The following is a 16,481-nucleotide window of genomic DNA, read 5'->3' as shown; positions in this document are numbered from 1 at the left end:
ACCGTTATCAACAACTACAAATGAAAAAAAAAAAAAGTGTCTTTCTGTATCAGTGTTATCAGATCCGAAAATCTTGCTTTTCAGTTTTTCCAATAGTGTGTTCGGGGGGTTAAAAAACAACAACAACCCCCCCCAAAAAAAACCAAAAACATACCAGACAAAACATTCTTTTGCACAGAATTTTGAAAGCGAAGGCAGGGAAATACATGTTTCGAAAACAACTTATGTCAGCCAGTTTAAGGGTTAATTACGTAATGCTAATCTTCATTATTATCATCATTCTTCTTCTTCTTATTATTATTATTATTGTTATCTATTTCTTCTTATTATTTTATAAGATGCATTTACTTAAAGTTTTATTTTATTTCTTTGTAAATTCCTTTATACTCAGAGGGAATAGGAGCACTTAGACATAATGTAGGCATAAAACACTGAATTTACAAACGAACAAATAAAGAAATGTTTAAAGACATATCATTGTTGGCCAGGATTCCACAGCTGTCGGCCTTCGTGGACACAGAAGCAATACCAGTTGCTGAAAAGAAGTATTTATGAACCGACCCCCCCCCCCCCCCTACATCCCATTCCCTTCCCCCACCCCACCCCCTCACACACACACACACACACACACACACACACACACACACACACATATCAGTACCAGTAGCTCAAGGAGGCGTCACTGCGTTCGGACAAATCCATATACGCTACACCACATCTACCAAGCAGATGCCTGACCAGCAGCGTAACCCAACGCGCTTAGTCAGGCCTTGAGAAAGAAAAAGGTAATAAAAAGATAAGAAGTAAACGAATATCTAAATATGAAAAAAAGGAAAAAAACCCAACCAACCAAACAAACAAAAACCCAAACCCCAACAACAACAACGACAAACAAAAAAAAAACATCGCAAAAAGAAATTAATTGAACTACAAACACGAGAGTATCAAAAACATTGTTGCTCCTTCGATGAAACGGAACGCTTAATTGTGTTTGATTTTGGATTCGTCCCTGGAGAAGAGGAACCAATAAGTAAAAAAGACTGCTGCAGACATCGTATTATTATACTTACTTTCAAGATTGTAGCGTCCAAAAAGAATGGCGGTAGGGGTGACTGTGGTCGTGGTGGTGGCAGTGAGTTTTGTTCTGGTCGTCGACGGGGCCCAGTTGGTGACAACTTCTGGGCAGGTGATGGAGCGGGGTATCAATCCTCAGTCCAGATGGAGGAAGAAAACTAAGGAGATCGATTTTCGATTGACCGATGACATTGATGTGTTTGGTAAGATGATTTTTTAAAATTTTATTTAAAGTTTTGTTTTATGAATTGATATATCTCTGAGTGTCCCAGTTGCTGTGTGTGTGTGTGTAGTGTGTGTGTGTGTGTGTGTGTGTGTGTGTGTGTGTGTGTGTGTGTGTGTGTGTGTGTATAAATATATATATGTACACATATATGTTTATATGTATGGGGGTTGGGGGGGGGGTGCGTGAGTGCGTGCGTATATTTATATATATATATCTATATATATATATATATATATGTGTGTGTGTGTGTGTGTGTGTGTGTGTGCGTGCGTGCGTGCATGTGTGTGTGTGTGTTGAAATAACTGGCATAAAGCAAGATCTAAATGCGGATATGATTTGTTGTTTATGAAATAGCAAATATACACGTCAACACCGTTTGGGTTTCTTCTTCTTCTTCTTCTTCCTTGAATCTACAGTGTTTGACTGAAAGGACGGGATGCACTGTAAAATCAACAGTGGCCTGAAACTGTGCCCCTACAGAAACTAGTTCTGTTCTGTGTTCCTGGGATGTCTAAAACGTTCCCAACACAACTTCGATACTTTGTTGCTAGAAACCATTGACTGTAATGCTTAAAAAGTCTCTAGCAAAACTTTGATACTCTGCCGCTAGAAAGTATTGAATGTGGGTTATTCCTGTAATGTTTAAAACGTTCTCAGCACGACTTTTATACTCTTGCAGCTGTAAACCATTGACTGAATACGTCCTGTAATGTTTAAAACGTTCCCAGCCGGACTTAATACTCTGCAGCTGTAAACCATTGACTGAATACATCCTGTAATGTTTAAAACGTTCCCAGCAAAACTTGGACACTCTGCCACTAGAGACTATTGCCTGCATTCCTGCAATGTTTAAAACGTTCTCAGCACAACTTTTATACCCTGCAGCTGAAAACCATTGACTGAATACATCCTGTAATGTTTAAAACGTTCCCAGTAAAACTTGGACACTCTGCCACTAGAGACTATTGCCTGCATTCCTGTAATGTTTAAAACGTTCCAAGCACAACTTTTATACCCTGCGCCTGGAAACCATTGACTGAATACATCCTGTAATGTTTAAAACGTTTCCCGCATAACTTTGATTTAGCTGTTCTACTGCTAGAAACTATTGACTGTATCAATCCTGTAATGTTTAAACGGTCTTAAAGAAACAACAACAAAGAACACTTTTATACTGTTCCGCTAGAAACTAACTGACAATTTTCCTTCAATGTTTAAAACGTTCTCAGCAAAATTTTTCATAATCTGCCGCTTTATAGAAACTATAGTTAGTGCATTCCGTTGATATTTAATCAAAACGTACAGAACCTTTGATATTTGGCCGCTTCTTGATTGCACTAACAACTTTTTCTTTTGTTTTGTGATTTTTGATGAAGTTGGCAAACATGTTATCAAAAGTGAAACAGAAAATAAAACCAGTTGATATTTTCAGTTGCAACACCAGATGAATTGCTATCTTTAACTACTCTGTATATTTGTTGACGTTGAATTTTCAATGAGACAGACAGGCAGACAGGAAGGCAGACAGACAGACAAAAAGACAGACACACAGACAGAAACATTGACTAAACAGACTGACTGACAGTGGGAAATAAATGCCTTGATCAACCAGGGCTAATTATTTTCTTCTTTTCTTTTTTTTTTTTTTTTTTTTTTTGACTCACTTGTGTAAACTCTTCTTCTTCTTCTGCGTTCACTCGTATGCATACGAGTGGGCTTTTACGTGTATGACCGTTTTTGCCCCGCCATGTAGGCAGCCATACTCCGTTTTCGGGGGTGTACATGCTGGGTATGTTCTTGTTTCCATAACCCACCGAAAACTGACATGGCTTACAGGATCTTTAACGAGCGTATTTGATCTTCTGCTTGCAAATACACACGAAGGGGGTTCAGGCGCTAGCAGGTCTGCACATATGTTGACCTGGGAGATCGTAAAAATCTCCACCCTTTACCCACCAGGCGCCGTCACCGTGATTCGAACCCGGGACCCTCAGATTGACAGTCCAACGCTTTAACCACTGGACTATTGCGCCCGTCACTTGTGTAAACAAAGTGAGTCTATGTTTTAACCCGGTGTTCGGTTGTCTGTGTGTGTGTGTGTGTGTGTGTCCGTGGTAAACTTTAACATTGACATTTTCTCTGCAAATACTTTGTCAGTTGACACCAATTAGGCATAAAAAAGGAAAAATTCAGTTCTTTCCAGTCATCTTGTTTAAAACAATTGCACCTCTGGATGGGCACCAAAAAATTTTAAAAAAAAGAAGCCTAATTATATGCAAACTGCATTTACTGTTATATTTATATTTTTTGTATTCTCTAAACTTGGCACTTTGATTTGATATTCTGACCCAACAACAAGAGCAGTCATTATCATCATTTTTTGTTCAAACAGGAACTTCTTTTGCTAAGAATGGAAGTTTTATTTATTTTGCAAACGTTTTGGTGCAGATAGTAAAAAAGGGAAATTACTCTGTAATTAATGCTAGGGGACTTAAATCGAATCTGGTTAGGACTTTTTTTTTTCTTTTTCTTTTTTTTTTTTTTTAACGCGAAGCTTTATAGTAACAAATACAGAAAACATTTTAACGATTATATATTTTTTAAGTGTATCACAAGTGAGTCTTGAAGGCCTTGCCTCTCTTGTTTTTTTTGTTTGTTTTGCTGTTTGATTTGTTCTCTGTCCAATACCGTGATTTTGACCCCCTTAAAAACGAATCATTCCTCCCTTCTCTTTCTCTTTTTCTGTCTCTTTCCATCTTTCCTTCCCTTTCTGTCTCTGTCTGCCTGTGTCTGTCTATCTTTCTCTCTTTCTATCTCTTTAATACTTCTCTCGATTTATGTTTTTAATGACACCAAAATTAGCACCAAATTGACGAAAATGATGAGCAAAAGCTGTCCTTTGGACCACATTCATATACGAGGGTCATTCAATAAATAAGGTGAATTTTTCGGTATAAGGACTTCTAATCCAGATAGAAGCTTACTTTAAAAAAAAAAATTTTTGTTTTACTTCTTTTTCACATGGATTTAATTTGTTTAGCAGATTAAAAAAAAACTTTGAGAGTTTTGGCGATTAACAAAGATGGCCGACCAAGAAGCATGCTCCAGGATTGAACAGCAGTCAGTTATCAAGTTTTTGGTTGCTGAAGGGTGCAAACCAGTTGAAATTCATAGGAGAATGTCAACTGTGTATGGTGCCACATGTTTCAGCCGAAAAAATGTCTACAGTGGGCTAAATTGTTTAAAGAAGAACGGAGCAGTGTTGAGGATGAAGACAGGCCTGGAAGTGTTGTGAGCAACTGGCTGAGACATCAGTCCAAAGATTTTTACGCTGAGGGAATACGGAAGCTTGTGCACAGATGGGAAAAGTGTGTGACAGTGCTGGGAGACTACGCTGAAAAAAAAAAAAAAGTAAGCTTCTATCTGTATTAGAAGTCCTTATACCGAAAAATTCACCTTATTTATTGAATGACCCTCGTATATGTGAATGGGAGTTTTGAAATCATGATTTTCTGTAATGTACTTTCCTTTTTTTTTTTTTTTTTTTTTCTAAATGCAGATTTTGTTTTTGTCGTTGTTTTGTCGTTGCCAAATTTCTGTACCCGGCTCTTTAAGTCTGACCTTAGCCCTTTCACCGCCAAGCTCGCATTTATGCACAAGCGTGTTAGAGCACCCATGTCACTGAAAGGTGACCATTCATTGGTCTGTTATCCATGAACCTACTGCTCTTAATGTTCGGTGGTAGGATAGGCCATATTTTCTATACATCGTACGGGGAATCCCCAGCTATTCTTAGCCACTGTCTTTTCTGTGTTTATACCACAAGGGAACTTTTTTTTTTTTTATACTCTAAATTGACTGGTGGTGAAAGGGTTAAAAGCCTACATCTTTTCAAAACAGCCCCTCAGTAACTCTCCCTTTTTCTTCGTCCATAGTCTCTGTAGCCTTTTATCTATAATTATGTATTTATAACTCTGGCCCTTCATCCCTTTGTTTCAGAGTGATGTGAGCGTGTTAAAGTTAGGTGTGAAAGCGCTATGATTTGTTTCCGCATGAGATCTAGCGCTGTAAAAATACATTTGTATTGTATTGTATTGTATTGTATTGTATTGTATTGTATTACTTTTTTTTGTCACAACAGATTTCTCTGTGTGAAAATGGGGCTGCTCTCCCCAAGGGAGAGCGCCGGTCGCTACACTGAGAGCGCCACCCCTTTTTTTTCGAAATTTTTGTTCTGCCTGCAGTTCTTTTATTTGTTTTCCTATCTTCTTCATCTTCTCGTTTCACACCCCTCCCTACCGCCCCCCCACCCCCCGCCCCCCTCCACCCTCTGCCCCGAAAACGGAGTATGACTGTCTACATGACGGGAATAAAAGCGGTCATACACGTAAAAGCCCGCTCCTTATATACGAGTGAACAGTCGCAGCCTACGAACACAGAAGAAGGAGAAGAAAATGATGATGATGATGATGGTGATTATCATCATTGTTATTATCATCGTTGTTGTTGTTGTTTATATCATTATCATACCTTGATTATTTGCAGATTACACCATGTCGCTCATACAAAAGCTGGGCTGGACCCAAGTTGTTCTGCTGTCTGACCGAGGTGGGTTTATATAGTTCACGTGTGTTTTTGTCCGGAAAGGTGAACAAAACATAAGTTGTCTACAGGAAGAGCTTTTTTTTTTATATCTATATTTTTTAGTTGTCCGTTTAAAAAAAAAAGAAAAAAAAAGAAGTCAACTCTCATTGAAATGAAAACCGGGTTTATCTGAAACATCACTTTCACTTATTGAAACATCCACGGTATAATGATAATGATAATAATGATGACAATAATAATAATGATGATGATATAGTACGTATATGGCTCTAACCCCTTTATAAAGGACTCTAAGTGTCTCACATGAATCAGTACATACACAATAGTGCATATACCACACAACAGCTCATGAGGCCATAGAAGAGAGAATATATCTCTCTCTATCTATATATCTATAATATATACATAACACACACACACACACACACACACACACACACACACACACACACACACACACACACACACACACACACACACACATCTATCTATCTATATATATATATATATCCTACCAAGTCAATACTACCAATTGCAGATTGGAATAATTACACGAAAAAGGCACAAAACATGCCCTACGCACCGCACAATGATATAATGCACGATACAAAGGAATTTCAATCTTCATTAATTTCTGCTCCTAAATTTTACTTCACATAAGAAACACCACAGTCCACAGAATAACAATACACATGCTAATAAGAAAAATCACTAATGATCATTTCTGCTCCTTAACACCTTGACTGCTGAGCCCTGGCGAGATGAGATCAGCTAATATGAATTTGAAGTATTTGGAGTGGAGTGATGGCCTAGAGGTAACGCGTCCGCCAAGGAAGCGAGAGAGAATCTGAGCGCGCTGGTTCGAGTCACGGTTCAGCCGCCGATATTTTCTCCCCCTCCACTAGACCTTGAGTGGTGGTCTGGACGCTAGTCATTCGGATGAGACGATAAACCGAGGTCCCGTGTGCAGCATGCACTTAGCGCACGTAAAAGAACCCACGGCAACAAAAGGGTTGTTCCTGGCAAAATTCTGTAGAAAAATCCACTTCCATAGGAAAAACAAATAAAAAAAACTGCACGCAGGAAAAAATACAAAAAAAAAAAAAAAAAAAAAAAAGGGTGGCGCTGTAGTATAGCGACGCGCTCTCCCTGGGGAGAGCAGCCCGAATTTCACACAGAGAAATCTGTTGTGATAAAAAGAAATACAAATACAAATACAAAGTATAACAACCAGGTTTACTTTTGTGCACTTTCAAATGCCGTAAATGTTTTTGACGAACAAAAGTAAAACAGCCCCAAGAGGAAGAAGATGATAATCATACGGATATTTATACAGCGCCTATCCTCGGTCGGAGACCAGACTGTAAGAGTCATTTGTACAACAGGCTGTCAACTACCTGGGTAGAACCGACTGACAGCTGCCATTGGGCGCTCATCATTCGTTCCCTGTGTCATTCAACTAGGTTCCAGTCACGCACGCGCGCACCCCCGCCCCCCCCCCCCCCCCCCCCCACACACACACACCCCACCCCTTCACACACACATGTATTTACTCTATGTCAACGAAACAAAGAAAGAGTCGTGGGCAATGAAAACAGTGGTAATGGATCAACTCGATCCGAGTCGGTTGCTTGCAGCTTATTCCCCCCCACCCCCACCCCCAATACTTCAGTCCAATACCATTAATGTATACACAGAAAGCCGCTTCTCTTCGTCTCATAGACATGGGCACAGCTTCAGGAAAAGCTGCTAGGAACCAGTTTCACACACACACGCACACACACATACACACACACTCACGCACCCCCACACAAGCACGCACACACGCACGCGCGCACCCCCACACAAGCACGCACACACGCACGCGCACACGCATGCACACACACACACACACACACACACACACACACACACACACACACGGATAGCAAACATGTCAGCCCACGACCTTCTGAAAGAGGTTGATGGAGCAAACATATTTGGCTCGATGCCCATATGTTCCTCTTTTGTCACACCAAACACACTGTCACACACACACACACACACACACACACACACACACAATCACACACACACACACACACACACACACACACACACACACACACACACACACACACACACACACACACACACACACACAGAGTACTACATGACTTGCCCACTAGCCAAACACAGCCATGTACGTGTGAATTGCCCTGGCTAATCTTAAGCTCGACACAACTATGTGCGCGTAAATTGCCGTGGCTAATTTTAAGCCAGAAACAGTCATGTGCACGTGAATTCCATGGCCTTTTTTCAGCCAAATATAACAATGTACGCGTGAACTGCCGTGGCAAATTTTTAGTCAAACACAAACATGGGCGTATTTTCCTATGGCCAATTTGAAGCCAAAACACAACTATGTGCGCATGAATTGCCATGACCAATTTTCAGCTAAACATAACCATGTACGTCCGATGGCCAGTTTTTAGGCCAACACAATCATGTACATGAGACTTGCCATGGACTTTTTGTTGTTGTTGTTGCTCGGGAAGGTTTTAAGAACACAATTTAAAAGGATGATGTGGGCTGCATATAACGAATTTCGCGTGGGGGCTACTTCCACGTTGTAGCCCGAAGAAAAAGAAAGAAGTGTTACAACAGTCCAGTTTAGAGAGAGAGAGAAAGAATGAGAGAGAGACAGAGACAGAGAGAGACATAGAGAGAGAGAGAGAGAGAGAGAGAGAGAGAGAGAGAGAGAGAGAGAGAGAGCAATGAAGAATGTTGGGTTTGGAAGAAAAAGAAAAAAATGCTTATCCCTGAATCGAGTTACATACTAATTCTTCTCTTGAATACGCCTTATTCAATTTACTTTTAGCATGTATACACTGAATAATACCAGATCTTTTACATGTTGGTTAATAGATGTGTAGGCCTAGTTGTTGTTGTTGATGGTGGTTTTTGTTTTTCTTCCAAATTTATCAAACGTATCTCTTAACCAATTAGTTGGTACTGCCATTGTAACTGAGCGTGAGCACAATGTCAAATGCGTTTCAGATTTTGTAGAAGTCCCATGACGGGTGGTTAAAGCGTCGGACTTTCAATCTGAGGGTCCCAGGTTCGAATCTCAGTGACGGCGCCTGGTGGAAAAAGGGTGGAGTTTTTTTTCCGATCTGCCAGGTCAACATATGTGCAGACCTCCTAGTGCCTGAACCCCCTTCGTGTGTACACGCAAGCAGAAGATCAAACACGCACGTTAAAGATCCTGTAATCCATGTCACCGTTCGGTGGGTTCTGGAAACAAGAACATATCCAGTATGCACACCCCCGAAAGTGGAGTTTGGCTGCCTACATGGCGGGGTAAAAACGATCATACACGTAAAAACCCACAAGTGAACGTCAGTGGGAGCTGCAGCCCACGAACGCAGAAGAAGAAGAAGTATTAGTTACCATGAAATATGCACCAACACGGAGTTTCCGGATATATATATATACGTCTCAATATATTTCCTTGTAATGTTGAAGTCGGAGGGTGAGACAGAGAGAAAGGTAGTGAGTATGGAGCACTGACATTTTCCCCTGCTTGTGGGTTGATTTTTGGGTGCCATCACTGGCTCCGAAATGAGCGTCTGGGTCGATCTTTTCTTTTCTTTCATTTAATTAAAGCGGATCCAGCGATCAGGTTATGTGAGGACGTGACAGTCAGTCTGCGTGTTTCTCTTCCCTGCGTGTGGGACAGTTCCCAGACTCTTATCCGTTCCAGCTGTCTTCTTCTCAGTAGGAGTTTGATCGTTAGAGTTTGATTCTGGGCATTGAAAGGTCTTGGATTCCATATCGGAGTTCCTACTGCCGTGTTAGCGCTGTCTTTTTTTGTTTTGTTTTGTTTTTGTTTTTTGTTGTTGTCTGTTTCCCTGCCTCTGAGGTCTGGCAAGCCTTGTGGTTGTGGCTGCGCCAGGAGTCTGACGGTCAGCAAACGGCACTGCCACAGTCATTAATCATCTCCCTTCCATGTGCAAATAGAACGCACGAGCTCTCTGTCTGTCTGTCCGTCTGTCTGTCTGTCTATGTCTCTGTCTGTCTATCTCCCTCTCTCTTATTGTCTTGACATGGGCTGCTTGAGAAGTTTTTCAATTAGTATTTAACTGGTGTCCCGATGGTAAGAAGAAATCTAGCAGGTTTTCCATATAATTATTTGTTGATTTGAAGCACGTAGGAGGATGCTAAGACATCTTTCAATTACAAATGTGTGTTCTGTTTCAGTTTTTATGCATTCTTCTTCCTCTAGGCCCCAAACTGCAGCTGCATATGTCAACACTGGTTCAATCTGTGTGTCAAACAATTTCCAAAACAGACCTCTGTCCATAGTATCAATTTGTTTTCAGTGACTTAAGTATTTGTGTTTTCCATCTTTTCCCTTTCTTTTGCAGGCCTCAGATAAAGGAGATGTAATACTGTTTTGTTGTGAAATACATTCATAGATATTTGCATGAATTTGTTTTGTTTATTTATCATTTCCAAAATACCACCTTTTTCGTACAGACAAGTGTCTATCCTTTCTGAAAACCATTACATTTGTCTTATCGAGGTTAACTGTCAAGTAAAAACCATCTGCCTCCCGTTTTCGAACGCTAAGTTAATTCTGGAGACCAATAACTGTGTCAGACAACAAAGTCACATCATCAGCAAATAACAGTAGATAGAATTCAATGGAAAATGGAATTAGCTGGACACTATGTTTACCAGTTTTTGACAATCTGTTGATTCTGACCAAATGAAAATAACTAGGGGCTTAGTAAGCAACCTTGTTTAACACCACCATTACATTTAAGAAAGTGAAATAACATTTATCATGGGCAGAAGACAATACTGTGTCATAGATGCATATAAGAACACAACAATTTTACCGCATACACAACATTTTTGCAGTACAGCCTACAATGTATTACGATGAACCAAACCAAAAAGCAAAAAGGATCTTTTTTAAAGTTAAGAAAGCCGACACACAACTTGGTATTCTTAAGTATAAAAAAAAAGAAAAGAAAAAAAGAAAAAAAAGAAAATAAAAAAAGTTCATGCAGAGTAAATATAGCATCAACTGTGCTATAACCCGTTCGAGAACCTGCCTGTTTTTTCGATTATTTTCTCTTCTCTTTCTGTCCATTTTGTGTGTCTTCTCTTCAGAACTTGTGCGTAAACCTTACTAACGGAACTAGTTAAAGCCATACCTCGGTTATTATCAGGTTGAATGTCATCTCCTTTCTTGTGAGGTGGTACTCTGATAGACTTAGACCACTGATTCTGTTGGAAAACCTCACGAGTCAAATAACGTATTAAGATATGCAAAACAACAACAACAACAACAACAAAATTACTGAAACATCCGCGTATTTTAACATTTCATTGATAATTTTACCTGGACTTGAATTTTTCCCAATTTTGAAGTTACCGATACTGACATAAATCTCTTGCATGAAAATTGGATCATCAAACAAAACTTCGGATGTATATTCTACACTATCTTCTTCAAGGTTATGATTTTCATAATTATTCTTATGTTGAGTGTGTTTCGTTAAAAACCCTGAAGAAACGTTTGTACTGTTGTTCAACAGTCATTATATATTACAGATTTTCTATTAACTGATTGTATTGTTTGTCTGAATAATTCAGGATCATTATTTGTATTTTGTATTTGCATTTCTTTTTATCACAACAAATTTCTCCGTGTGAAATTCGGACTGCTCTCCCCAGGGAGAGCGTGTCGCTACACTGCAGCGCCACCCATTTTTATGTATTTTTTCATGCGTGCAGTTTTATTTGTTTTTCCAATCGAAGTGGATTTTTCTACAGAATTTTGCCAGGAACAACCCTTTTGTTGCCGTCGGTTCCTTTACGAGTGCTAAGTGCATGATGCACACGGGACCTCGGTTTATCGTCTCATCCGAATGACTAGCGTCCAGACCACCACTCAAGGTCTAGTGGAGGGGGAGAAAATATCGGCGGCTGAGCCGTGATTCGAACCAGCGCGCTCAGATTCTTTCGCTTACTAGGCGGACGCGTTACCTCTAGGCCCTCACTCCACTCCTTAAAAGCAAACCCTTTCCATTCTAATACTCTTGTTTTATCAAACCCATTTTTTTTCCTTTTGATTCAGCAACCATATGTATTCTTTTCTTTCCCAAATACATTCATATTTATTATCTTTTTTTTCTTAAATTTCTTGGACTATGTAGATTTTCTTAATAAGTTTCTAGTTAATCTTTTTTCTTTCTTTTTTTCCCCCGACATTTCTCATCAAACGAATCACTTGTCCTCTTTTTCTACTCTACTACTACTACTGCTGCTGCTGCAACTACTACTACAACAACTACTTTTAATCATTCCTCCTCTCTTTCTCTACTTTCTCCTCCTCCTCCTCTGTTCTATGATACTTCTTATTCTTCCTCCCTTTCTTCTTTACTCTCTCCTCCTCCTCCTCCTTCTCCTCCTCCATCTTCTTGTTGTTCCTCCTCCTCGTCTTTCCTTCTCCACTTTCTCTTTCTTCATATTGTTCCTCTTCTTCCTATACCTACTCTTCTTCCTCCTCCTTCCTTTTCGTCATAACTATAATCATCTTTTTCTTCTTCTTTTGATTCTACTGTTACTACTACTACTGCTGCTGCTGCCGCTGCTGTTACTGCTCTCCTTATACTGTACTACTACTACCACTACTTTTAATCATTTCTACTCTCTTTCTCTACTCTCACCTCCTCCGTCTCTATCCTATTTTACTTCTTATTCCTCCTCCTCTTCTTCTTTACTCTGTCTTCCTCCTCCTCCTCTTTCTCCCTCCACCTTTTCATCTTCATATTGTTCCTCTTCTTCCTACACCTACTCTTCCTCCTCCTTTTTCCTTTTCGTCATCACGATAATCATCTTTTTTTTTTCTTCTGCTGATACTACTGTTACTACTACTACTACTACTACCACTACTGCTGCTGCTGCCGCTGCTACAGTTCTCCTTCTATACTACTACTACTACTACTACTACTACTACTACTACTACTACTTTTAATCATTTCTATTCTCTTTTTTTCTACTTTCTCCTCCTCCTTCTCTATCCTATTTTACTTCTTATTCCTCCTCCTCTTCTTCCTTACTCTCTCTCCTCCTCCTCTTCCTCCTCCATTTTCATATTGTTCCTCTTCTTCCTACACCTGCTCTTCCTCCGTCTTCTTCCTATTCGTCATCATGATAATCATCCTTTTCTTCTTCTGCTGATACTACTGTTACTACTAATACCACTGCTGCTGCTCATATACTACTACTACAACTTCTGCTGCTGCTGCTACTGCTGCTGCTGCTACTCTCCTCCTTCTCCTCCTCCTACTACTTTTAATCATTTGTACTCTTTCTCTCTACTTTCTCCTCCTCCTCTGTCTATCCTATTTTACTTCTTATTCCCCATCCTCTTTTTCTTTACTCTCTTCTCCTCCTCCTCCTCTTTCCTCCTCCACCTTTTTATCTTCATATTGTTCCTCTTCTTCCTACACCTGCTCTTCCTCCTCCTTTTTCCTTTTCGTCATCACGATAATCATCTTTTTTTCTTCTTCTGCTGATACTACTGTTACTACTACTACTACTACTACCACTACTGCTGCTGCTGCCGCTGCTACAGTCCTCCTTCTATACTACTACTACTACTACTTTTAATCATTTCTATTCTCTTTTTTTTCTACTTTCTCCTCCTCCTTCTCTATCCTATTTTACTTCTTATTCCTCCTCCTCTTCTTCCTTACTCTCTCTCCTCCCCTTCCTCCTCCATCTTCATATTATTCCTCTTCTTCCTACACCTGCTCTTCCTCCGTCTTCTTCCTATTCGTCATCATGATAATCATCCTTTTCTTCTTCTGCTGATACTACTGTTACTACTACTACTACTACTGCTGCTGCTGCTGCTGCTCATATACTACTGCTACTCCTACTGCTACTGATCCTACTACTATTACTACTTCTACTACTGCTGCTGCTGCTGCTTCTACTACTTTCAATCATTTCTACTCTCTTTCTCTACTTTCTCCTCCTCCTCCTCCGTCTCTATCCCATTCTTCTTCTTATTCCTCCTCCTCTTCTTTACTCTCTCCTCCTCCTCTATCTTCTTGTTCCTCATCCCTCTCCTCTTTCCCCTTCCCCCTCTCCTCTTTCCCCTTCTTCCCTCTCCTCTTTCCCCTTCCCTCTCCTCTTTCCCCCCTCTCTCCTCTTTCCCCTTCTTCCCTCTCCTCTTTCCTCCTCCCTCTCCTCTTTCCCCTTCCCTCTCCTCTTTCCCCCTCCCTCTCCTCTTTCCCCTTCCCTCTCCTCTTTCCACCTCCCTCTGCTCGTTCCCCCTTCCCCTTCCCTCTCTTCTTTCCCCTTCCCCCTCTCCTCTTTCCCCTTCCCCCTCTCCTCTTTCCCCTTCCCTCTCCTCTTTCCCCTTCCCTCTCCTCTTTCTCCTTCCCCCTCTCCTCTTTCCCCTTCCCCTCTCCTCTTTCCCCTTCCCCCTCTCCTCTTTCCCCTCCCCCCTCTCCTCTTTTTCCTTCCCTCTCCTCTTTCCCCTTCCCCCTCTCCTCTTTTCCCTTCCCCCTCTCCTCTTTCCCCCTTCCCTCTCCTCTTTCCCCTCCCCCTCTCCTCTTTCCCCCTCCCTCTCCTCTTTCCCCCTTCCCTCTCCTCTTTCCCCCTTCCCTCTCCTCTTTCCCCCTTCCCTCTCCTCTTTCCCCTCCCCCCTCTCCTCTTCCCCCCTTCCCTCTCCTCTTTCCCCTCCCCCCTCTCCTCTTTCCCCCTTCCCTCTCCTCTTTCCCCTCCCCCCTCTCCTCTTCCCCCCTTCCCTCTCCTCTTTCCCCTCCCCCCTCTCCTCTTTCCCCTCCCCCCTCTCCTCTTTACCCTCCCCCCTCTCCTCTTTCCCCTCCCCCCTCTCCTCTTTCCCCCTTCCCTCTCCTCTTTTCCCTTCCCCCTCTCCTCTTTCCCCCTTCCCTCTCCTCTTTCCCCTTCCCTCTCCTCTTTCCCCCTTCCCTCTCCTCTTTCCCCTTCCCTCCCCCTTCCCTCTCCTCTTTCCCCCTTCCCTCTCCCCTTCCCTCTCCTCTTCCCCCCTCCCTCTCCTCTTTCCCCCTTCCCTCTCCCCTTCCGTCTCCTCTTCCCTCCTCCTTCTCCTCTTTCCCCTTCCCTCTCTTCTTTCTTTCCTCCCTCTTCTTCATCTTCCTTCTTCCCACCTTTTTTTTCTTTCTTCCTGAGGAAGGTGGCAGAATAGTTAAGACGCTCAGCTGCCATTGCAGTGTTCGTGAGAGTCTGGGTTCGATCCCCACTCCCGCTCTCTCTCCCAACTTTGACTGTCCATGCTAATCTACATCCATTACAAATAGCGCGCACACTTAAATGAAGGGGAGAACTATTCAAGCAAAAGGGCATACACAATGAAGAACACACACACACACACACACACACACACACACACACACACACACACTGAAAGAGAGAGAGAGAGGGAGAGAGAGGGGTCATTATCAACAAGGATTAAACGTAAGCCTTTGCGGCTTTTCACTTGGTACTTTCACCCACGAGGAGGTAAGAAGAACATAGGAAGAATAAAAAGAAAAGAAAAAAAAGCCAGCAAGTAAGAAATAGAAAACGGAGTTTACACTCAACCTTCAAAAAGTATATACTAGGTCTTTATCTTTTAATCCATATTCATTATATGTATTTTGTCACACAAACCATCGTACACTAACAAGTGTACACTAACCAACATTAAAATTCAGAAAAGAAAAGTGGAACAGAAAATCAAATGAAACATTCACGACGCTTCTAAGTACGCACACAATTTCACTGACGTTTTCCCTATCCGATTTTAACGATCTCAAAGCCATCAGTGAATAAAAACCGAACCACAGAGTATTCGCCGTGCACATCTTTGTCAGTTTTACGGATCTTAAAATATGTCAAAAAAACCCCGAAGTTTTATGTCTTTGTTGTCGCTTAAGAACACAAAAAAATCAATGTCATTTGTCAGCTTTTAGAAACGAGTATGAGTCAGTTCCGGCTTCACATATGCTCTCATCCCGCGAATCAACCAACCGTGGTTTTCTCCAAGCCATTACCAGAAGGAAGATCGTATTCCAGAACCAGAGTTACCAGTTCTCGAAGACCAGGAACGGAACATGAAAGGGGGGTAATTACATTTCTTTCTCCGAACCACTTTGCTCGAGGCAAGCATGTCCTACCTTAAGCTAGACTTGTGCAGTTTCTGAAACGTTTTTCATATTTTCCTCATAATACAGTGTAGTTTATACTCCTTAAACTCAAATCAGCTTAAGATTAATCCATGTTACAAATTGATGTGACATTTCACGTCCATCAATTTTTAAGGCATTTCAAGACACCAGTCCATCAATGTCATCTGAAACTATATCCATCAGTATTCTGCCATTGCATTTCAAGAAAGATTTTAAATACTGTGTAAAACGAAAGAGAACAGGACAAGACAGGCAAAGTTTATCTCTTTATCTATAATTTATGTACATCGCACACGCTCGAGCGTGTGTGTGTTGCATTGTATTACTCTTTTGTCAAACAGAATTTTCTGTGTGAA

At 41.2% G+C, this 16,481-nt stretch overlaps 1 protein-coding gene across 1 annotated transcript in view; it reads left to right on the top strand.

The window, feature by feature from the left end:
- The first annotated feature begins 1,096 nt into the window (after positions 1-1,096).
- LOC143288701 (putative glutamate receptor) overlaps positions 1,097-16,481 on the top strand; it is a 38,785-nt gene continuing 23,400 nt past the window's right edge. Inside the window, exon 1 of the mRNA XM_076597327.1 lies at positions 1,097-1,277. Coding sequence (XP_076453442.1) covers positions 1,097-1,277 — 181 coding nt within the window. The remainder of the gene's footprint in view (positions 1,278-16,481) is intronic.

Source organism: Babylonia areolata, chromosome 13 (assembly GCF_041734735.1).
Source record: "Babylonia areolata isolate BAREFJ2019XMU chromosome 13, ASM4173473v1, whole genome shotgun sequence".
In the NCBI taxonomy this organism is placed as follows: domain Eukaryota; kingdom Metazoa; phylum Mollusca; class Gastropoda; order Neogastropoda; family Buccinidae; genus Babylonia; species Babylonia areolata.
Note: the sequence above shows the minus strand (reverse complement) of the source record. Positions and strands in the feature narration are given on the sequence as shown.